This window comes from Cibotium barometz, chromosome 26 (assembly GCF_041138505.1).
Source record: "Cibotium barometz isolate CiBa-2024 chromosome 26, ASM4113850v1, whole genome shotgun sequence".
Taxonomy (NCBI): domain Eukaryota; kingdom Viridiplantae; phylum Streptophyta; class Polypodiopsida; order Cyatheales; family Cibotiaceae; genus Cibotium; species Cibotium barometz.
Genome location: NC_141071.1, coordinates 15,355,941 through 15,380,673, shown reverse-complemented (window position 1 = coordinate 15,380,673; position 24,733 = coordinate 15,355,941). Strand labels below are relative to the sequence as shown.

At 42.8% G+C, this 24,733-nt stretch overlaps 1 protein-coding gene across 4 annotated transcripts in view; it reads left to right on the top strand.

The window, feature by feature from the left end:
- The window catches only part of GCN2 (protein kinase family protein), a 155,829-nt gene that overhangs the window by 8,209 nt on the left and 122,887 nt on the right, over window positions 1–24,733 (top strand). For all 4 annotated transcript variants that reach the window (XR_015269204.1, XR_015269205.1, XM_086820322.1 and 1 more), the window contains exons 6-10: window positions 2,442–2,894; window positions 2,998–3,126; window positions 3,280–3,366; window positions 4,802–4,912; window positions 5,006–5,120. Coding sequence is in view for 2 of the 4 variants with exons in the window: in XM_086820322.1 (XP_086676448.1) it covers window positions 2,442–2,894; window positions 2,998–3,126; window positions 3,280–3,366; window positions 4,802–4,912; window positions 5,006–5,120 (895 nt within the window). In the remaining 2 variants the exon portion in view is untranslated. The remainder of the gene's footprint in view (window positions 1–2,441; window positions 2,895–2,997; window positions 3,127–3,279; window positions 3,367–4,801; window positions 4,913–5,005; window positions 5,121–24,733) is intronic.

Sequence of the window (24,733 nt, the reverse complement as noted above, 5' to 3'; positions counted from 1 at the left end):
TGGCTCTCGGTGTAGACATAAGTCCCCAACCATAAGATGCCAGTCCATCCTACAGAACTCGTCCATAGGCCTGAAGCGCAGAGAATGCCCAAATAGTGACAGGGGACTTTTAAACTTAAAAGAAAAATTTAACTGAAAAGAGAAGAGAAAGTGCTTTCCTTGTTTTTTTTTTTCCCCTCCTGGATTAATCCGCCGGCGTGCTGCTGTCGTCACCTGCTTCTGCTGGTGCTTTTGCGCCAACCTGCGCCTGTGCCAGCCTCGCGTAGGCCTGGCCACAAGGCCGCTTGGCCTGGGCGCCTGCCTTGCTTGGCCTGGGCGCCTGCGCCGCTAGGCTGCGTAGGCCTGGCTACGTAAGCCTAGGCGCCTGCCAGCCTGCTGGCCGCCTGGCTACGCAGGCCTAGCCGCTTGGCTAGATCGCCCTAGGCACCTGCCCGCCTGTAGCTGCGGGTAGTCCAACTCCAACACCCGCCAGCGTGCCCACCTCTCACATGCGTGCTCTCTCTCTCTCACTCGTTCAACGAAAAGCAAACCTGCTTTTTTTTTGTTTTCTCTCTCTGCAGTTCGTGCGACTACACAAACGAATCTTTCCTCTTCTTTGCAAAGCAAACAACCCTTCTTAGACTACCACCGGTTTCTTTGATGAAAAAAACACACAATGAATTTGAAAACAGCAGTATGCACAGAAAAACAGCAAGCTTTTTAACACATACCTTTCTTCGACCTCATCTTCTCTACCTACCGACTTGCTCGTTCACGAGGTATGCTCTGATACCACTGTCAAATCCCCATTGGATCTCCTCGTGATTGTTCCTGGTATAAGACTCGAATCCTGCAAACAAAGAAATAAACAACAAGGGGGTGCAGGCCTGACTCACCTCCCAACCATGACAGCCGTGGGCAAGCCCACAGTCTTGGCTGTCCCCACCGAGCCAGGAGCTGAGCTAACTAGGTTGACGTACCGACAATCTCCTCCTCGTGACGTCCCATACCGCCACGAAGCTACCCCCGTGGGCCTCGAGATTGCTGCCGGCCTCGGCTGCGTAAAGCAGGTGCACGTCTGCACTAGATCCAGGCTCCAAGACCATAGAGCTCTCACAAACTCGCGAGACTCTCTATATCCCAATAACTAACCTTGGCCACCCTTTTATAGGCTCTTGGCCGGTCATCGGGCGTCCACACTTGGGCGCCCGCCCGTCCATACTTGGGTGCCCGCCCGTTAGTATATTCCTAACTCAGCTTGTCAATCAGCCTGCCTAGCTCCAAGCTTCCCCAAGCCTCGAAACTAGTCTTGCGTGCGTGTAGCACACGATAGATACACACTGTGCACATGACACAGGGTTGAGTACAATCTTGTCCCGTACTTTAGCTATTAATACTTATAAACAAGATGAAATGGCACAACAACAATGCTGAAATTTAGATGACACAAGCAAAAGGGTTGTAAAGGGAAGACCCCGCCCGTTGTAATACGATTCTATTATCAAGGTTTCCTCAAGATACAAGCTTCATGGGTGTCACATGCAAGATTTCCAATGACATTCATGAAATGAAAACAATTTTCAGACATGGTTTGCCGAAGCTGGCATCGATTCTAAAGCTTTTGTCGCGAAGAACCTCACTCAATTCCGGGTGACTGGCCACAAGCAGCTATGCTCTAGTGGCATCCATACACAAGCATGTGTGTTATAGGCTTTTAATGGTCAAGCACACGGATGTAAAGCAGGTTATAAAAAGACTAGTGAATTTTCTGTAATTTGCAGGTAGAAATCAGTAAAGGTTGAATTGTCGGTGACAAAAATGCTGAAAAAACATTTTCAGCAGGTAGATATCCATGAGATGAATATTTTCGAGGGAGGAGTCTCTCCATGGTACTACATTTAAAGATAGGTTGGGAGTGGCTTTTACTGGTGCGCATAGGTATGTATGGGTTTGCAAGCAAAGGAGACGGAGAGAGAGGAACATGCCATGCCCTGTTGCCTTCATATTATGAAGATCAAGGACAATATTTTTTTCTTGTAAGGGAGGGGTCATTGAAAATGGAGATCAGAGATAAATAGCTCTTTAGTTGTGGAAAATGCATGAGCACCTCCACAATATCAAATTTGCAGACATGAGTATGCCCATCATACACTTTGAATTTATTTTTTTAATGGCTTATCTATTCATCGGTTCCCTGTATTTAGATGGTGTTTTCCTTATATTGGGTCCTCTGACGCGGCCTTAAAACGTAAGCAACCGATTATACTTGCGATTTTCATAATTATGCTATCCATTTTATGGAAATATCCTTTGAAGATACTACTTTAAAGAATGCATGACCTTTGTATTTGGGAATCAGTATATCTTTGTGTCAGGAAGATTCAGTTGTGTGCGTACATTTGTTTGGAATTTGTTAAGAAATTTTTTGTTTGATTCATTATAATTATGTTCTGTGCTCTCAGAAGAAGCAGGAGGCATCAAGCACTGCAGATGATTCTTGGGCTGTGGTTTCAAACAGTACGGCATGCGCTTTACAGGGTATCAAAGTCCCACCTGTGTATGGGGTTGTGGATCTTTTTACTGAACTTGGGGATGAAAGTCATTGGAAAGGAGAACCACACCAACCATTACACAAGGGCTTGGAAAAGCTTGTTGGCAATCTTATTGGAAGTGTAGGAAGGAGGGATCCTTTGGCTGTTGAGGAACTCAATACACCGGTTCTGAACAAAGCTCCACAAAACCCTTTGCTTTCTGATCTGGAGTCAAAAACTGTAAAGCCACAGGTTTTTAAACTTGCAAGTAATAAGCTGACAGTGTTACATGAGAAAGAAGATAATGTTAGCTATTGTAAACCAATTCAGTTTTCATCCGTCTCTAAGCTCCTGGAGAATGTATACGGTGGTTTGAACTCTAAGGTAATCATCTATGCATATTGGCATGATAGCTTCAAAGCTGAGGATATTGCGTACATTCTATCTATTTTATGGGATGACTGATGGTTTGCAAAATTGCTTTCAGAACTCCATTTCAATGGAGCAAGGCTCAACCCAATCGGCATCAAGCATTAATGAAGAATCAACTTCGCTTTCGAAGTGCCTTAGTTTGCAAGATAAATCCGAGGACTCAGTTCGTAAGGACTTTCTTCTTGTATGTTAGCTTGTTCTGACCTTGGTTTTATGATTTAAGATTTTCTAGCTGATTAAATGTTAAGTAGCTCTGATGTGGATCGTGCTCATCTTTTTGGAGTTGGGCAAGGCATAGCAATTTGACTGCTAATGGTTTGCTTTGCTTGTAATGTAGGCACACTTGCTACGCCTTGTTTGTTGCCCACGGGGGCCTTTACCACATGCATGGCCGGCCCTTGCATTGCAATTACAGAAACTTGATGTGAGTCTCAAGTTCTATGTTTCTTTTGTGGGAAGCATTCCTTATTTTTTTGCAAAGGAAAATAAATCTATTGGTGCATTGTGGTCTTGATATTTGTGTGATATAGCTGGGCTCAAGGTTCTTAAGCATCTAGTTGGATGCGAAAACCTAGTGCATGACTTATATGGGTACTAATGATGTGGATGCCCCATGGCTAGTAGCTACATACAAGCTTTGTTTTGATGTCCTCCCGTAATTTCAAGGAATCTGAATCAAGAGGTTCAAATGATCAGTTTGCCTTTGGCCTCCAAGCAGAGCCCATAAACTTGGCATGTTGCTATCTGTAAATTTGAGCACCTGAACTTCGGTCATGTTGATGATAGTGTATGCACTGGTGTTATGATAATCCATACTGGGGGTTAAATATATGCATGAAGCTAGGTGCTCCATAAGTACCAATTGGGCCATGAACTCCATTGTTCAATAATACGAGCTCAGATACTTAGGTCAAAACACTTGGATGAGCACAGGATCGCAGCAGTTAGAGGTCCCTACAGCTGTAAGCCAAGGTGTGGAACTAACCCCTTAGGGATCTGTAAGCCAAGATGTTTTTTAATTTTCTGTTTGAGAACTTTTTGAGGCATACTGTTTTTTGTTTGTTTTCCACTTTTGGAGTGCAAACTCTTAAATTGAATCTCAATAAATCTTGAGATCTTTCACGTACATGGCACATTTGAGAACTTCTTTTTCACGGCAAACTTCCGATTTCAAAGTACAATCTGTTTATGGATGGAGCATTAAAGTTTTAGGAGCACCAGAATTCTGCTTTTGGTGTCAAGGATCTCTCATTCCAGAAAGCACGCCCTCAGTCAAGTTTTGTAGGCAGAGGTAGACCCAAATTGCTTAGCAAGCAGTTGGGTGATTTATGGGACACTTATGGCATCAGAGAGTGTAAAGAACCTGTTTATCAATATGCGTGCTTTCATCATGAGACAGCCCTATATAACACCACCACCGCCCCCTGCAGCACCCCCCCCCCCCCCCCCCCCCCCCCCCCGGGCCCCGCCCTACTAGACACTTGGGTAGTGGGCTCTGGTGGTATGGGATGCTTGGATTTGGGCAACAAGCATGGTGGTGGTGGTGGTCTAGCCTCAAGCTCGGGAGTGAGTGTGAGCCACCGGTCACTTCTTGAGTTGGTTTGTGCGTGTGAGTTTGTCTTGCAGGAACATTTCGGGAGTAAGGGGATGTTACAGTATCTAATAAATGTAAAGGCATTTTTAAATGGTGAATTAGGGTGAGGATTTGTACATGTTGGTTGCTTTGCACTTTAACATGGATTCTCTTCCACTCTATTATGACACAGGTGAGAGTTTTGCATGTGAGACAAATGCTTTGGCACATTGATACTGCTCTTGAGTTTTCTTCCACTGAGCCACAGACATGTTTTGCATTGTAGGTTATCCCACAGTGTATCATGGACTTCGTAATTAACCAGCCTCAACAGTTTGATTTGGCCTTCCGTGGAATTTTTGCAGATTTCATCAGAGAAACAAATGCGTCATCTGGGGTGATATGCAATATTTTGATTTGTTTTTTTGCCCTATTAAATGTAGATATTTCTTCCCTGGTGCTAAGCAAATCTCTTTTTCTCCACATACAGGGACTTACTGCTGCCAAACGCTTTTGGAACACCTCTCTTATGTTGGGTGGAGATGATAGTTTGCATGCAAACACTTCCCGCTACTCAAACGATTTTGAGGAACTATCTGTGCTGGGTATGTTGCTGTCTGAAACCCTTTTGCCTGCCTTCTTGTTGTTAAGTTTGGGTGATAGTTTGTCTCCTGATATGTCTTTTGAGAGAAAAAGGACAAATGAAGCAAAAATTGCCTAAGGTTAAAACCATCCTTGACATTACTAGCAAATATGAATATCCCTAGTTGCTGATAGTGCCCGGTTTAGACACTGGATGTTGGCTATAGGTAGCTGGATGGTTAGGAGACAACTTATGTAGACTTGGCACCATGACAAGTAGGATCCATATAAGTGCGGGTGTTACCATTTGGGCATCTGGACGAGCTTTGGACCTATGGGTGAGCGGACGTGACGCCTTATGGTAGGGAACACCAAGGGTCATGTGGACTGGGACCTCATGGCAAGGGACTTAAGTCTACGTCGAGAGCTAGTAGGCTGGATATGTGAGGCTGGTGATTTTGGTCCGCGTCCATATTTAGAGTATGGTATTCCGGTTGGCTTGAGGACATAATGTCTATGCTAGGAATGACCACTTGTTGTTTTATTGCCTACAAGACTTGTGTGTCTTGTCACGGCGGGTAGGAGATGTCTGCCCGTGAACCGTGCGCTTGAATCTGTATTTTGACCATGCGTGCAGCTTGTACATAGGTGGCAGTGTCTTTAAACTCTTCATTATTCATTTATGAGTTATGGCTCATTTTTCTATTTTACAGGTCCACACCTCATTAAAGTGTGGCTGGACAACTTTTAAGTGAGTTGGGCATTCATACATATTTACTCTTAAATGAAATTAGGGAATGGTGGAATACATAGGATCAAATCCTAAAATCTAGGAGGGTTACTATCTTCAGACAGCCTTGATGGAAATTCTGTTCGTGTCATTACATCCGTAAGCTAAGCAAATGGGGGGGCATGTCAAAGCACATTTGGTAGAAGGTCTACCAGTTGGGACATTTTTAGAGGTGAAGTTTATGGGGAGAACCATCTCTTAAATTGGACATGTGGCAAGAAAGTGGATCAAAGTGCAAAGAAGGAGGTGCTTCCGCTTGGGAAAACCCTCAGATTCAGTTCAGGAAAGATTTGCCCATCTTTGTATTTCATTTCAGTGTCAACAATAAAGCAAATACTCTCTTCAAAAAGGGGGGGGTGGGGGGGTGTGTGGGTCCTTAAGTGGGTGATTGGGACTGAATGTGGTGTATTGTATATGCCATCTACTCTCTCACTCTCTCTCCTATGCCTTTCTCCATAATCAGCAATTAACGCACCTCTTAACCACAATTAATAGCTTCCTCTATGTCCATGTAAGAGTGTTTCCGTCAATTTCTGGTTGACCTCTTGTTTGCCTTGTGTCAAACTTCCAGTCATACCGTGCAAGAATGCTCAAAGGGGCTGTGCTACTCCTTTTTTGAGAAAGGCGGTCATGAGGACAAGGATTGCTACTATGTGAAAAGATTCCGCCAGCTTCACCACTAACCACAGTTTCCATTGGTCCTTTGCTATTGCTGTGGGGAATATGGCCATTACGAAGGTTGGTGTCCCTCACTTGAAGGATCACCATGTTGGCATTGTTGAGAAGCCAAAGTTCATTACACACAAGATTATATAAAACAAAGGGCAACCATCTCCTTGGCACTAGAACCTGACTTTAACGTTTCTGACATTGTGAGCCATGCAGTTGGTCTCGATGATGTTACGTTGTTATGTACCTAGTACTAACCCTGGGGGTTAGGGACTAATCCAACAAGATTCAATATTAATAAATCCAAGGTTATTGGCTATTTATGACTGGACTGTGATTGAAATAATACACACTATATAAGTGAGTCTTGGGTTATAAGTGAGTCCCTAACCCCAAGGGTTAGGGACTAATCGAGCAGGGTTAGGGGAGCCCTGCTATTACGGAAAGCAGGCTTGGATGGGTGGCTAAGTTTCAATATTAATAAATCCAAGGCTATTGGCTATTTACGACTAGACTGTGATAGCACTAATAAAGACTATATAAGTGAGTCTTGGGTTATTATTGATTCGTGGTGGTCTAGACTTGGACAAAGAGGCTTACTCCTGCCATGGACATGGCGGATCATATGTAGTCTTGTTGAGGGCCCCTATGGAATGCATTGGTGGTATGGGACGTGAGGGTTGACTGGCATGGACCTGTGGGAGTGGAACCTTAGCCCCTCACTCGGGGGTGGTTCACAGTTGCCAACCTACGGTTGGGTGGTGAGCTCATATGCGCCCCTTCTATTTGTTTGTACTAATCTTGTTTTGGCTTGTGTATTATGGTTGATCTATGGGAGAATCTTACACTTGGTATCAGAGCCATTCTAATCGTGGTCTCGGAAGCAAAGCAACGTTTGCATATTTTGGGCATCATAGGAAATTGTGTGGCGAAGCCTAGGTATTCTTCTTGATGATGGTTTGAGTGTTGGTGCTTTTATGGTCTTCTGCTATGTGTGGTTTTGAGGGTAAGAGGGAAGCAGGAGGAAGAGGGTGTATATTCGCTGATTTCTGGATATGCAGAGCAATGGGCATAGTTGTGTGCATAAGACCCTCTGGAAGTGATCTCTTGGGTAAACCCAATTGTGTGCAACAGTAGGGAGACGCCTTTGTGCAGGGGGCAATAAAAGAAATGCACACGTGGCCCAGTCCACAAGCAGAAAAAAAGCATGCCGTTTTTTTATAGCAAAAGCACGAGGAAGTGTGTAAGCTGTTTTTCCCCCCCCCCCCCCCAAAACGGCTACCGTTTTTTTGATAAGGCATGCGCAGGTCGCTTTTATAGAAAGGGTGCAAATTTTTTGAAAAAGCAGTGCAGATCATTTTCTTATGAAAAATGGGCATCAATTTTTTTAAATGGTGCAAGTCGTTTTAGAAAACAAAAGCTAAACGCTGTTCCTTATTAAAAAAACCTAGTATGCTCTTTTTATTAAAAGAGAGATAAAAAAACGTTTTTAAAAAAAGGAGACGTACATATTTTTTTAATTATAACAACAGCAAGGTGGGTGTTTTTTAAAGATACACGTGCTGTTTTTTATGGGAAAAAGCAGGGCAGCATTTCTTAGGCATATCAGCATAAGTTTTTTTTAATTTAAAGGTCAACTATTGCTCTTTCTCTCCACCCTCACACCTAGCAAGAGCTAGAAACTTGCATGTTTGAAGCGGCCGGACCATACTTCATAGTTTTTTTGGAGTCTTTGGGTGCTTTTACCGGTCAGGACAGCATACTACCTTTTTTTTGTGTGATGGCAGACACTCTATGCTTTGTTGATGATGTCTGATCATGACGATGACCACCTTGTGGAAGGGGCTGATGACTTTGAATAGGAGGCCAACACATATTTTGACCGCCATCCGGGCAAAGATCCAGGCCTTGAGGGAGATGGTATCACTCCTTCAGAAGGCGATTGTTCGTGCTACTCTGACATCAATGTCAGCAACACCTTCTTTCACCTTGGATGTCTTTGGGGGGGGGGGGGGGGGGAAGGAACGGACTCAGGAGGCTGTTGACTCCTGGCTGAATTAATGGAATGTTCACTTTGAGTTTCATTCTTTTCCGGATGCTGGGAAGCTCCAGATGGTTCGAGGTCTCCTTAAGGGGAAAGAGCGGGAGCTGCAAAACTAACATAGTACCTGGGCAGATTTTTCGGGAAGAGTTCCTCTAGGTGGAGGATGATTTTGATGCAGTGGCGAGTTTGCAGATTTGGACATGAAGAATATGCCTTTTGACACATACATACAACGCTTTAGAGAATTGCAGTCTCATGGATGCTATGGCTTTGTGTGGATTTTTTATCCGAGGATTAGCCCGAGATCATAAGCTCCCAGTGAGGAATAAATAGCAAAACACTGGAGGATGCCACCCGGTATGCTAGGGTTTATATGGAGATAGTGGCTAGCTAGACTCACAAGAATGTCTCTCAAAAACCTCAAGCGTTTATATTATTATTTTAGGTCAGAGTGCTTGCGTGGAATGTAATTTTAATATGGCAGTTTTCAGCCCTAATGACCTAATACGTATGTACGGGTTGGTGTTAGGGGAGACTGTGCACATCCTTTTTGACCTTGGTAGTACTCACAACTTCATTAATGCTAAACTTGTGTAGAAGGTGGGAGTGAAGACGGAGCCAAGTAATCACGTGTATCGTGTGAACCTGGCAGCGAGACATGGACAGATATGGGGCAAGCCATAGTTGTCTCCGTATGACAGCATATTGTACGGACTTTTTCGAGATTTTTTTTTCATTTTTTTTCATTTTTTTGGGGAGTAATGGTCTTGTTTTTGCTTATCTATAGCTATTTGAGCTTTCCTCTGTACTATGATGCTTCCCTCCTTTTTAAAATACTCCATATCTCGAAATTGGAAATACCTAAGTTTATAAGTAATTTTTTAAAACACACGATGAGGTTCTGGTAGTTCTTCCTCCGCTCCTGCAAATGAGGACGCTCCGATTGCCTTGTCACAGGAGCTTAGAGAGCCCGAGTTTGATGACGAGGGCAACATCCTTAGCGAGGGTGACTTTGGCAAGCGCTCTGATAGGCACTTTTCTGATGGAGATGATCCTAGTGAGTGCTCTGATTTTGATAGTGATCACTTCTCCATCTAGATTCTAGCCCCAACCCTTTAGCCTTCCTTCTTTGTGTACCACTTTTTGTACTTACTACTATGACTACATGCGCCTAGAGCGCCTTGTATTGTATGACTTAGGCTGTAGCCTAATATCTATGTATGTTTTCAACTTGGTTTTAATGGAATTTTGGTTTGGTCATGTGATAACTTGTCTTCTCTTTGAAATTGAAAATACTAAAGTTTGTAAGTATTTTTTTAAAAGACCGTATGATAAGAATTTTTTTTATATCATACTGTATTTTCCCATACGGTACCGTACCTGACAAGGTGGTACCAAACGTTATGTATTGTACGGATCCGTACGTATTGTACGTTGTTTGGTACGGAAAAAAATTTTAAGGTACGTAAAAATATGTACCATTGGTAAAAATGTATAAAATCTCAGAAATTTCAGCCACCTACATAAAATTTTAGTCCATGTCCACATTGACATATAAAACTTTCGAAATAGAGACACAACAAGGTCACAAACCTACTAATTCAAAAGTGAGAAATTAGAATCACAAGTCGTCAATCATACTTAATAAGTTAATCGTACTTAATACTTAATACTTATTACTTAAGACAAGTCACATTGTCACAAGTGAGTCGTCCACAGATGGTGGGCTAAGGCTTTGAGAGAGAGAGAGAGAGAGAGAGAGTTATGTTGCTGCCTTGGGGCCTGGGCAAGGGTGGGTTGGGAAAAGCGGCCGGGCCAGCATATTGCCAGCCGTACTAGGCGCCAGTGGCGAACAGAGAGGGCGGCTACGCACAGAGGCGCGAAGCGAACAGGGGCGGTGAGGATCGATCCGTACGTACGGATCCCCGTACGGTACGGATTGGATCCGTACGTACGTTTTGATCCTACCTTGGTACCTGACAACTATGGGACAAGCGTGTGTCTCAATTATTGATATCTATTCAGAGCTATACAGGGTCTCTAGATTTTTTGATTATGAATTTGGATAGGGTCTATGTCATACAAGGAAAAGAGTGGTTTTATAACCATGACGTCCATGTAGATTGGAAGGGTCATATTGTGTCCTTTGTAATGGAAGATGCCCTAGTATGTTTGAAGGGTGATTTTGCAATCCAACCCTGTATTGTGTAAATGCGACAGGACTGTCATGTGCACAGTGTGTATCTACCGTGTGCTACACGCACACAAGACTAGCTTCGAGGTTTGGGGAAGCTTGGAGCTAGGCAGGCTGATTGGTGAGCTGAGTTGTTAGGGATAGACTAACGGGCGGGCGTCCAAGTGTGGACGCCCGATGACCGGCCAAGAGCCTATAAAAGGGTGGCCAAGGTTAGTCATTAGTCATATAGAGTCTCGCGTGTCTTTGTGAGAGCTCTATGGTCAGGAGCCTGGATCTAGTGCAGACTTGCACCTGCTTTATGCAGCCAAGGCCGGCAGCAGTCTCGAGGCCTGCAAGGGTAGCTTCGTGGCGGTATGGGACGTCACGAGGTAGAGATTGGTCGGTACGTTCATCTAGTTAGCTCAGCATGTGGCTCGGTGGGGACAACCAAGACTTGTGGGCTTGCCCACTGCTGTCAAGGTTAGGAGGTGAGTCAGGCTTGCACCCCCTTCATGTTTGTTTGGTTTGTTTGCAGGTTTCGAGTCTTGTACCAGGAGCGTTCTACGAGGAGATCCTATGGAGATTTGACAGTGGTATCAGAGCAAGCCTCGTGAACGAGCAAGTCGGTAGGTAGAGAAGATGAGGTCGAAGAAAAGGTACGAGTTCGAGAAGCTTGCTGTTTTTCTGTTTGTACTGCTGTTTTTTTCAATTTCAGCATGTTGCTTTTGCATCGTAGGAACTTGTGGTGAAGGGTTGGTCTAGTATGGGTTGTTTACTGTGCAAGAAGAAGGGCTGTAGGTGTTTCACCTGTATGAACAGTTTGAGAGAGGAAAAAGAAAAGGCCTGTTGGCTGTTTTTTGTAAGAGAGAGAGAGAGAGAGAGAGAGAGAGAGAGAGAGGGTTGCCGGCTGTAGCTGTGTAGCGTTTGTATGATTGATGCGCAGCCCACCTGAGTGGAGACACCTGTAAGCAGGCACGTTGGTACACACAAGTGGTACTCACAAGCAAGCGGGTATATGCAGGCAAGTCTTGCACGCACGCTGGATATACATGCAGGCAGGGCAGGTGCACCGTGTATAAACAGGCCCATTCGGTCAGGTAGGCACCCAGGTGTAGGCGCACGTGTATGCGCACAGCCAATTGCAGACGCACGAAAACAGGCGTACCGGTGGCAGGTGATGGGCGCTAAGGTATTGCAGAGATTAGCGCAAACCATACGCGTGGTGATTTTTTTTTATAGCTTTTGTTAAAAAAAAAAAACAAAACCCACGCCACGTTTACCCTGCTTTCGTTTTTGCTGAACCTTAGTGGAAGGGTTTAAAAATCCAAGTATTGCTTTGTAAGTGTTTTTTTAAGAAAGAAAACAGAATATGTATATATATATATATATATATATATATATACATATACATATATATACATATATATACATATATATACATATATACATATATATATATATACATATATATACATATATATATATATATACATATATATATATATATACATATATATATATATATACATATATATATATATATACATATATATATATATATACATATATATATATATATACATATATATATATATATACATATATATATATATACATATATATATACATATATATATACATATATATATTACCCAAAAAAAACACAAAAGCAAAAGCTAATTTAGCTTTTGGGGAAGCCTATATATTCCCCTTAAGCGGGCTTCTTGCCACACATCTCTCAAGCTCTCAAGCTCTGTAGCACTCTCCTTGTGCAAGATAAATATTTTTTCTCCTCTTGCCCTCTTCAAGATGTCGACCCAAGAATCCGAGTTGGAGCCCATTCTCGAATGTGAAGACCTGCCCGGCTACGGAAGCCACTGATGCCGATCTTTTTGACGATTTTGTTTCAAAATCAGATTTCCAAGAGTTTAAAGTTGCTCTCGAAGCTTCGTCCTCGGAACGTCAAGCACAAATCGCCGCGCAGATGCAGGCTTTAGAGAACTCCATCTATTTGTTGACCACTACCCTATCTACTCTTTCGGGTATGGATACCTTGGCATCTGCTTTAGGCCCCAATATTACTCCGGAACAGTTTGGGGGCGAGCAAAAGCAGCGTACCAAGGAGATAGTGGGCACTTGGCTACATAAGTGGCAAGTCCATTTCCAGTTTCATCCATATGACGATGGAAAAAAGATCTAATTAGCAGCAGGTTCCCTCTCAGGCAAAGCTTTGCTTTGGTGGAAAGAACTCAACCCTAAACAAACGACTTGGGCACAGTTCAAAGATGTCTTCAAGAAAGAATTCCTCAAGAAAGAGGATGACTATGATGTTGTTGCCCGGTTTACTACTTTGACCATGACCTCACAGAACCTCACTTATGAGGTCTATGTCCAGAAATTTAGGGACTTGCAGATGAAAGCTACGAAGATGGAATCCACAACTCTTTTGGGTTTCTTCGTAGCCGGTTTACCCGATTCATACCGTTTACAAGTTAAAAACAACAAATGCAAAACTTTGGACGAAGCCATTCATTCCGCTCGTATCTATGATGATACAATGGTCTCTTCCAAGTCTAAACCCATTACCGACCAGGGGAACAAGCAGAAGGAAAGTCTTCGGACTAATCTTCCAAGAATTCAACTTCGATCCTAGTGAAGAAAAAACGTCTCCTCAAGGCTTTGAAGCTTAAGAAGGAGGGACGTTGCTTCATCTGCGAAGAAAAAGGACATATGCTGCGTAACGAGTGCCCGAACCAAAAGGGTGCAAAGACCAACGCAGGATCCAAGCCAAAGGTAGCTAACTAGTTGTCTTTGACATGTATGTCAGTTACTGTACTTTCTCGCACTCGTACATGTTCTGATTGTCTGTTCAACTCTAAAGTTTTTGGCTTGCATGATCTTCTCCGAGTTTATGGAGAAGTGAATGGCCATAGAATCCACATTCTTCTAGACCCTAGCAGCTCACACAATTTTGTTAATTACAAACTTATGCAGAAATTGGGTCTTGAGACAACACCCAGCGAGGGTCGGGAAGTATGGGATCGAAAGGTGGAGACGCTACCGATCCGGATTCAAGACTACAAAGATACTCTGGAACGCTATATTATGCACCTAGAACATGTAGACTTGTTATTAGGGATTGAGTGGTTTAAGACTCTTCAAGTCCAGATAGATTGGTCTAGTCATATTTTTTCTTTTGAACATAGGAACACCCAGTATAGTATCTTAGGTGATTGTATACATCCCTCTTAGGGACCTCTTGTAAATACAGTTGATCTTGGTAATATAATGGATTCTTCTTTGTATACTGCTTTCCATTGTGTATTGATTCCACTTTCTTTATTTCTCATACCTTCTATGGATGTCAATGAATTAAGTATATTTACTATTTGAAATCAAAGAATTACAGAAGATACTTGATTCGTTTCAAGATGTATTTCCTAAGGAACTGCTATCGGGCTTACCACCTGAAAGGGCAGTAGATCATCGTATTGACATGATCCCTGGTGCTCACTCTGTTAGTATTCCACCTTACATGATGAGCCAAGTTGAGGAAGATGAGTTGGCCAAACAACTCGAAGATTATTTGAGGATGGGCCAGATCCGTCCAAGTAAATCACCTTGGGGTGCACTTGTGTTGCTTAGGAGAAAGGACAACACCTAGAGAATGTGTATAGATTACAAGAGATTGAACAAGCTAATAATTAATAATCGTTATCCTCTCCCTAGATTAAATCACCTGATTGACCGGTTAGCCGGAGCGAAATATTTCACGAAGATAGATTTACGTACTGGCTATCACCAGATACGTATTCATGAAAGGCATGTCGAAAGAACCGTCTTTCAAACTAGGTATGGCCATTTTGAGTTTCTCGTATTACCTTTTGGGTTAACCAATGCTCCAGCCACTTTCCAGCAAATGATGAACGATCTTTTTCGTGAACATTTGGGAAAATTTGTGATTGTGTTCCTGGATGATATTTTGATATATAATCGTACTATTGAGCATCACGTTAGACACCTCATGATTGTCTTAACTATTTTAAGACAGAATCAACTATATGCTAAATTAAGTAAATGTGAGTTTTTCATGACAGACATCATTTACTTGGGACACAAGATCACTAGAGATGAATTGAGCATTGACTATGACCGAGTTCAGAAGGTTCTGGCCTGGCCTATACCGCGAACAGTGAAACAACTTCGTTCTTTTCTCGGTTTTGTTGGTTTTCTTCGGAAATCTGTGCGGGAGTACTCTCGAGTACTCTCAGCTCACACTACCGATGACCGCCTTGTTGAAAGGTCGTGGATGTAAGTCAAATCAGCCTATTACTTGGAATAACGATCTGGATATGGCCTTCAGACTTTTGAAAGATAAAGTCAAGGAAGAACCTATCTTAGCATTACTCGATCCTGGTCGACGTTATGTTCTTGAAACTGATGCCAGTGACTATGCCATCGGGGTTGCTCTATTTCAAGATGGTAGACCTGTTGCTTTTGAAAGTAAAAAGCTAGACGACACTCAATCTCGTTGGCCAACCCTTGAGAAGGAGCTTTATGCTGTGATTCACGCTCTCAAGGTTTGGAGATATTATTTATATGGCTCCAAGTTTGTGGAATTGATTGATCATTAGTCAATCAAGTATGTGTGTGATGCCGATGATTTGAGAGGAAGGAAAGCTCGATGGACTGAATTAATGCAAGATTTTGATTTTGAGATTCGTTATAGAAAAGGGTCCATGAATAGTATCGCAGATGCGCTTAGTCGAATTAGAGAGGTGAATACTTTGTCGTTCACCGAGATTTCTACTGACTTATTTCAGTCATTGAGAGGGCTTTGTAGGATTGATAGTTATTTTGGTCCATTTTGGCAGAAGATCCAGGACGGGAGCTCATTGATTGACCAAGACTCAATGACTGAGCAGCCTAACATTCAAGCTGCAGGAGGCCAGTGGATGATTTGGAATGGTTTACTATTCCGTAATGACAAAATTTGTGTACCACAGATTCTGGACATTAGGTCCAAGATTCTTAAGGAGTGTCACGACGCCCCTTCTGCTGGACACCCTGGGGTACACAGGACATTATCGTTAGTGAAACACACTTTTGACTGGCCAAAGATGAAAGAGTATGTAGAAGATTATTGAGAACATAATCTTCTACATGGGAGACAGGGGACATGGGAGACAGGTTTATTTGTCAAGCAAATGAAGCTTGTCAAGTTTGTCAAGCAAATAAAGCTGAATGCTTTAGACAGGCTGGGTTATTGCATCCTTTGCAAATCCCAGGTAATAAATGGGAAAGTATTTCCATGGATTTTATTACCGGATTGCCGAGAACACATCAAGGCCACGATTCTATTTGGATTGTGGTAGATCGCTTGACAAAAATGGCTAGATTTTTACCGACGCGGAAGACCATTACAGCTACGCAATTAGTAAGACAGTTTATCGAGCAATTGTTTAGACTGTACGGGTTACCGCAGGACATAGTCAGTGATAGGGACTCTAAGTTTACAAGTGATTTTTGGAAACTTGTTTTTGAGAAGTTGGAAACAACTTTGAATTTGAGTTCCTAAGATCATTCTCAATCTGATGGCCAGACTAAAAGAGTGAATCAGATTTTGGAGGATATGCTTCGAGCATATGTATCCAAAAGGCAGAGTTCATGGGAGGATTATCTTCCTATGTTAGAATTTGCATATAACAGTACTAAGCATACGAGTACAGGTTTTAGTCCTTTCATGCTTATGTATGGTTTTCAACCTAGATCACCTGTTACAGTGGGATTCTCAGGACTTCAGCATGATGCAGCACGTAATTTTTTGCAAGATATGCAAGAAATGTTACGAGTTGCGAAGGAATCTATTAGAAGTACTGGAGACCGAGACCTATTTTATTCTAATAGACATTGTTCACCAAGGTCATTCTCTGAAGAAACTATGGTGTATTTGCGAGTTCCGAAAGATTCCGAGACTTTACGGACAGGTCAATCTCCGAAATTATCCCTAGATATTGTGGACCATTTCGTATTACACGACGGATTGGTTCAGTCGCATATGAATTGGATTTGCCTTCTCATGTGAAAGTTCGTCCTGTATTTCATGTCAGTAGACTTAAGGAAGTATTGAGTAGAACAGACCAGTTAGTTACTCCTCAAGAAGTCATAGATGTCGAGGACATGACATTTCTTCCACAGCAACCTGAAAAGATTCTTGGATTTCGTGAAAGAAGATTGCGTAATACGCTTATTACGGAATACAAGATCAAGTGGAAGGATCGTGTTGAGGAGGATGCTACATGGGAGACATTGATAACTCTTCAGAGAGATTACCCTGGCTTTTTAGTGAGCTCAGGAGTGAGCTCTTAGAGGAAGGGGAGTATGTCATGTGCACAGTGTGTATCTACCGTGTGCTACACGGACACAAGACTAGCTTCGAGGTTTGGGGAAGCTTGGAGCTAGGTAGGTTGATTGGCGAGATGAGTTAGGGATAGACTAACGGGTGGGCACCGAAGTATGGACGGGCGGACGCCCAAGTGTGGACGCCCGATGACCGGCCAAGAGCCTATAAAAGGGTGGCCAAGGTTAGTCATTAGTCATATAAAGTCTCGCGTGTCTTTGTGAGAGCTCTATGGTCAGGAGCCTGGATCTAGTGTAGACGTGCACCTGCTTTACGCAGCCAAGGCCGGTAGCAGTCTCGAGGCCCGCAAGGATAGCTTCGTGGCAGTATGGGACGTCACGAGGTAGAGATTGGTCGGTACGTTCATCTAGTTAGCTCAGCTCGTGGCTCGGTGGGGATAGCCAAGACTTGTGGGCTTGCCCACGGCTGTCAAGGTTGGTAGGTGAGTCAGGCCTGCACCCCCTTCACGCTTGTTTGGTTTGTTTGTAGGTTTCGAGTCTTGTACTAGGAGCGTTCTACGAGGAGATCCTATGGGGACTTGACAAGGACTTCGTAATATAATATTTTGTTATGAAGTGTCTTAATGTGTTTGCTCTTTTGTTTGATAATAACGGTTAAGTTAGATGTTCGGGGACATGGGGTAGGAAGCAGCAGTGGGAGGTTTCACAAGTGTTTTCTCTGCTTAGTTTTTAGGATATGGTCTTCCAGCTAGACGGTTGGTTGTGAGAGTTACACCCTATAGGATGAGCCAGCTGGGGCAGGATAAGATTGAATATCTCAGGTTTGGGACAGAACGCAAGGTATTCTTCCTAAGGGACCTGCATTAGGATGAGAACTGGGGGATGTGTGATTTATTTCACCACTTATTCTAGAGGTTTAGTGATAGGATGGACCACGACATGAGGTGGAGGTGTAGTGCACCAAGACTTAGTTGGGGAAGGATTGATCACCTGGACTTGGCTTTACAAGATTTTATATGGTGCGTATCCTAGTGGTAGGGGATGCTAGGATGTGTAACATGTAGTGTTTCTGGGTGTGTCTATATCTTCCTACCTTGCTATATCCTATTCGTTGGGGATAGTTACCTACGGTAGACAGAGTTTACGCAAAACATTGACAAGGAAATCGGAAGGGTAATTTGGATGGGGTTGCTAGGATTGGGTGGGTGAATCTTTTACCTAGTTTTGTGTTGACTTATATGATTTCCTAAGAGGGCTATGTTGGGCCGATGGACATTTCATTCGGTATGGTAGTAGGTCCATGTGGAGAGCTCCATTGATGTAGACCAGGACTCGGGGATCATTCTACCTATTAGAGTGGAATGTGGTCAGTACTATTTTCGGAACTAGTGGTTGTTCCGGGATGATAGTGTGCCGGATTGTGTTGAGATTAGGAGAGAGATATCTTATAATTGTTATGATGCTCCTACAACAGGTCATCTGGAGATTCAACGGACTTGTGTTTTTGATCATCCACAGTTCGATGGGCAGACACAGAGGGTGGGATCAGGTCTTGGAGGTTATGCTTTGTGCATACGGATCCAGGTATTGAGCATATGGTTATGGCAATAACTAGAATATCTTTGATAAGAGTTGGGTAAAAAAAAACCCAGTTTCTCTCGGACTTTGATAGCTTGAAGGATACACAATTGTGGTGCCTGATAATTAGAAGTCTCTGAGAGGGAGGTATGACATCCCCTAGGTACGAGGATTTACTATATCTTGGAAAGGGTGGGTATTATGTTACAACTATTTGGCTCGGCGATTTCAGATTTCCAATTCCATGAGGAGTTAGAGGATTGAAGGAGGATTTATATACTTCAAGGACATGTTGAGAAGGTTCTGTTTTTGGTCTTGTTTCCACGGTCATAAGTTGGAGGAATATCAGCTTGAGTTTAGTTGATTCCTTGATATGTGGCTATGTGAATTGATAGACAGGTATAAACCTGATTTTGGAGACAGTTGATGTAAGTAGCTGGTTTTTTCCTTGATTTATTTCCAAGGGTTAAAATGTCCTAAGTGGGGAGGAATATTATGTACCTAGTACTAACCCTCAGGGTTAGGGACTTATCTATCAAGGTAAGGGGAGCCTTGGGATTAGGGAAAGTAGACTTGGATGAGTCGCTAAGGTTCAATATTAATAAATCCAAGGTTATTAGCTATTTATGACTGGACTACTATTTATAGTAGTAATAAACATTATATAGGCTATTATTGATTCATTGTAGTCTAGACTTGGATTACTTCTGCCATGGACGTAGTGGATCACGGGTAGTCTTGTTGAGGGCCCCTGTGGGCAGGCACTGGTGGTATGGGAAGCTAGGGATGATTGGCATGGATGTGTGGGGGTGGTTTGTAGTTGCGAACCTATGTTTGGGGGGTCAGCTTGCTTGCACCCCTTCTATTTGGTTTGTACTAATCTTATTTTGGCCTGTGTATTAGGGTCGATCTACAGGAAGATCTTACACACGTACCTAGTGCTAATCCTTGGGATTAGTGGCGTAAACTGGAAAGGTTAGGGGAGCCCTCCAATTCGGAGAAAGCAAGCTAATACGGGCGGCTAAGGTTATTATTAATAAATCCATGTGGAAGGGCTATTTAACATGATGGTTATTAATAGCGGTAGTGGGCACTACATAGTGAGACATGGGTTATTGTTGTCACAACCCCACTATCGGTCAAGTTCGACCAAGACTTCGGTATGTGTGTGGCAGAGCATGGATCGGCTTGCTGAAGGACTGGCATGGATCTGTGGGAGTCAGACCTTAGTCCTTGGCTCAGGTGTGGTTCGAAGAATAGAACCTACGGTTGGGAGGTGAGCTAGCCTGCACCCCGCTTAGGGGGTTTGTTCTAATCACTTGTGTTTTGCGTTTAGGAGATCTGTGGGGTTGTAACACTTGGTATCAGAGCGGACTAAACGCAGAAGGTATCACGATGCATGGGAGGAGGTCTCAGTAAGCTTTTTTGTTTTTCTTTCCATGTATTCAAATAATAGAATTTTATAAAGATAACTCTTTTTCCAATAATCCATTTGTGAATATGCATACATCATTTTATTGATTTATTCGCATAGAAATATCTTAAAATATTCTTTTCTCCATTTTGATCCTCAACATTAATATACCATAATGTTTTTTGGGTTAAAGCTAAAAAATAGAGGGTTGTTAAATTAAAAAAACAAAAAAGCACACATTAGAAGTTATAAATGCATACATTCTACACTCGAGAGAATCACACCTTGAGACTCTTACTAGTGATCGACATGGGACAGAACTGTGGGGAGTAGAATTCCCACTTCGCTTTTTGTACATGGAACACTAAGTGCAATGATTCGACAAGTTTGTTCCTCTTTTCCTTTCCTAAACATCCAGAATCCACATTTATTCTATTATGCCCTTGTAGCAAGAGAAGAAACCCTTTTCTCCCTATTCATTGACTAGGGAGTAGCATGATCATTAGATGGCCTTTTGAGAGTGAAATAGGCACTTGGGCTTGGTAGTTGTGGTCACGATAGGAGCACTTGTTTCTTGTGGCATCTGCCTTCACCTCTGAGGCAACTGTGGGTGAGAAGTAGCAGACATGAAGGAAAATCAGGCACTGGTTGACATTATGTTTTATAGCATAGGCCAATGGGAAAGCTTGGTTTTCTTCTGTTGGATATTTTGTGCTTTCCTATCCCACCAAATCCTGGATATTTTGTGCTTCCTCACCCCACCAAACCCTTACCTCATCGTGCAAGGTGTTAAATTCTTGGCCGTCATACTTTATGGGGTTGTTGTTTGGGGAGTGACTTGATCCGAGTACATTCCGTCTTGGAGTAGAACAATTTTAGTTTTCCTTCTTGATTCCTTCCAGATACCTGATGGTTCTTTCCCTCCATTAGAGGATACCGTGGCCTTCACACCCATGAGGAGCAGACATAGGTGGAGGGAGAGTTGTTTGAGTATGTAGCGAGAAGCACATTTCTTGATAGCTTCTTGATTTGTATGTGCTCGTAATGCCTTAGCTGAATAACTTGGACCAAAATTCTCCTTGATTACCCGGACTCATGATAGACCGATCTGAAGCAGTAGATCCGGACCATTGCAGGGGTGATTTGAGGGAGGGGACCCAAGAGTGGTTGATCTGTTGGGAGGTTCAGATGGAGATACACACCTTAGATTACCTTGGTGTCCCATCTAGTACACGATATCAGAGAGATTATTGTTTTTGATATTTGAGTGGATCTAGTTGTAGATGGGTGATTTCCTTGTGGGTAGTATCCCTGATTTGTAGAGAAGAATTTATTATAGAGACCATTGACTTGGGGGACCAAAGAGTCTTCTTTGGCTAGGTCTTGCGAAGGTAACCTTGAGTTTGTTTTGATGAACTCTTGCATGCGGATGTGCTTTGGTATTCATTTTGTGACGCGTGTGTTGCGAGGGGGGAACCCATGTCTTTTGTGGGGATCCTAGCGATTGCAGGCCACTTGGTGTGAACTAGTAGAGGATGTGAAGGATTGATAGCATGACTTTGATAGTGCTATGTAAACTATGTTTTTATCTAATTTTATTTTGCTGGCGGAGTTGGGATTTATGGTTTCTTCCGAGAAAGAATCCAAGGTAGTATTTCTTGAGACTATCCTACCGAGTTTTGAACTCACGTTTATAGGGTCTACATATGGTTGCATAATCAAGATTTGACCAGCCTTATATCGGTATGAATTGGACTAGTGAGTTGCTACAGACACGATTTTACTTAAGACAGGATTGTCATGGATGAGTGTCCTACAATTAAGACGACCTCATGATCTCTGTTTGGAGCAAGATTGCCATAGACAAGTGTTCTATATTTATGGTAGTCCCAGAGTTATGGGAGGAAGTAAGAGGGTATTATCTCATATAGGGCAGATTGATGTTGTGGGTTAACTTGAAAGTCAACGTTCTTCAAGTGGGAGTCTGGTTGTGTCAAGGTAGGATTGGGAAGGAATTGATCACTCGACTTAATCTTATGTCTAAAGGGGGTCTTGTATGGAGTGTATCCTGGTGGTATGGAATGCTAGGATCCGCTACATGTAGTGATTCTGGATACATCTATATTCCTATTTGGTGGATTTTTGAACCAAGGGGAAATGACAATTGATTTGAGAAATCAATTACAGGAAGGAAGGAAGAGTGAGATTGTAGATTGCAGATGATCGGAGAGAGTGCTATGTTGTTGCTTGGTATTTGCAACTATGATTGGCTCTATAGGTTTTGGGTTAAGCGGTTATGCTTTGCCGGATGTGAGGTGAAGCTTCTTAGCTTTGCAGAGAGTTTTTTGATGGATCTTGGTGCATGTACATATATTTTGTAGAGATCCTGATGCAAACTAGATTTTGTTGATATTTGAATCAATATGTTTCTCGGATAGATTTATTCTTCCCAGAAGTTTCATTTTGTATGCCGAAAGAGATTGCTAGCAATCTTAGAAAATCTTTTGAAAGACTTTCAAGCCGAGGAGTGATGGATTGTAAGACGTACGTATATGGGCTATGTTCTAGTGGTATGGGACACTAGGATGTATTACATGTGTAGGTTTATAGGGTCCCGTCGAAGCAAATGTTTTAGCTTTTGATGGGATAGGTATGATTGTTGGATGCCTAGTTCATGGGGTGAGTGCACTTGCCTCTGATATGACAGATGTCCAATTCATTAGCCATTGCGTTGATGTGGTTGATGTACGGTTTATGGGCCATGCTTTTTTTTTTTCCGACTAGCCTTTGGCTCAAGATCCTCCCATAGTTACTGATTTCTCACTGCCCGCAGGTGCTTAATTATCTGCTCGTAGGCAATGCCACCGAGGAAGCACCAAGGGGGGTTTTGAACCCAAGACCTCTTGGTCCTAGGCAAACACCTTCACCACTTGAGCTACCACCTCATTGGCTATGGGCCATGCTTCTTATGAGGCAGATGTCTAGGTTATCAGCTTTAATGAATGTTATCCAGAGCTGTGTAGTGAGATATTAACTGGTGGGGTTATACTAGTTTGACCCAATTCTAGTAGAGAGTGTTGATGTTGGCAGATTGTGCTTGCATCTCGATTACCTTGATAGAGTAGGTTGAGTTGGGACTTGAAGTTTTTGAATACATAGTGCGACTGAGATAGGTTCCTACTCATGATAATCGTTCTCAGTTTGTCAAGCGGCAGAGAGGATACGTCAATTGTGGTGGAACATTACACATGTTTAGCACTAAGAGATCATTTGATTAGTCAAGATCTACCTATGATAACGTGGAACAGGTTATGGTTGGTATGGGTGTCAACCCAAGTTTCCCTTGAGAATTAGAATTTGAAAATGAAGTACCAGGTGTAGCCCAAGAAAGAATTGACTTGTTGTACAATTGATTCCATAGTTGTGCATTTGGCAAATGATATGGTATAGTAGAAGAGTTATACCATGGGTGTTCTGGTTTGGACACGGACTTGGCAGGAACACTTTTAGAGGTCATTTATGGCGAGAGTGTTCAGATATCTGATAGTTTTGCGGTTCTCAAAGATGGAAGGTATTTTACATTATCCGATTCCTAGGGAGTTGGATTGAGAGATTATTGTGTTCCTCACAACTCTAATTTGAGTTGGTCTATTTTTAGTTCCATTGAGATAGTTGTAGGAACAACGGCTGCAGATTTCGTCAATTCCTATGGCAGAGTTATAAGTTGAAAGTGTATGAATGGTGAACCAGATTATGGAGCCAATTGTCAGATGTAGTTTGAGTTTCCCTTGTTTATTTCCAAGATTGGGAATGTCTTCAAAATTGGGAGACAGTTGCTACTTTACAGCATAGGTTGTTTTCTTCTTAGGCAGATTTTGTTTCTAAGAGTGAAAACGTCTAAGAAGGGGAAGTGTGTTATGTACCTACTGCTAATCCTCGAGATTAGTGGCCTAATCCGGCAGAGTTAGGATAGGCTTGAGATTAGGAGAAAGCAGGCTACTACGGGCGGCTAAGGTTATTATTAATTAATTGGTGTGCTGGCTATTTATAACAGGATGGTTATTGATTGCAGCAGTGGGCACTATATAAGTGAGACATGGGTTATTGTTGTCAATGGTCAGAATTCGTCCAAGACTCCGGCTATATGTGGAAGACCATGGATTTGGCTTGTCGAAGGATTGGCATGGATCTAAGGGAGTTTGACGTTAGCTCCTAGGTCGGGGGTGGTTCGAAGCATATAACCTACAGTTGGGAGGTGAGCTAGAGTGCACCCCTCTTAGGGGGTTTGTTCTAATCACTCGTGTTTTGCGTTTAGGAGATCCATGGGGTTGTAACAGGTGGAGAGCGCAAGGTGCATGCCATGGACATATGCACTTTCCACGGCCACCATTACCCTCTTTACACCCCCCGACACCGCGTGTCTCATTACTCCATTCCCAATCTTCCTCATCTTTGGGAGTGTGTCCATCACCATGTCATCGCCAGTGAAGTGGCCGAATCATTGCTATGGCCACCCGTTCTTGAAAGAAAACAATGGGGGATATCAAACTAGAAGTGGAAACGCTCTTCCCCGCTCCTCATACATGTAAGATGCCCCCAAGATCT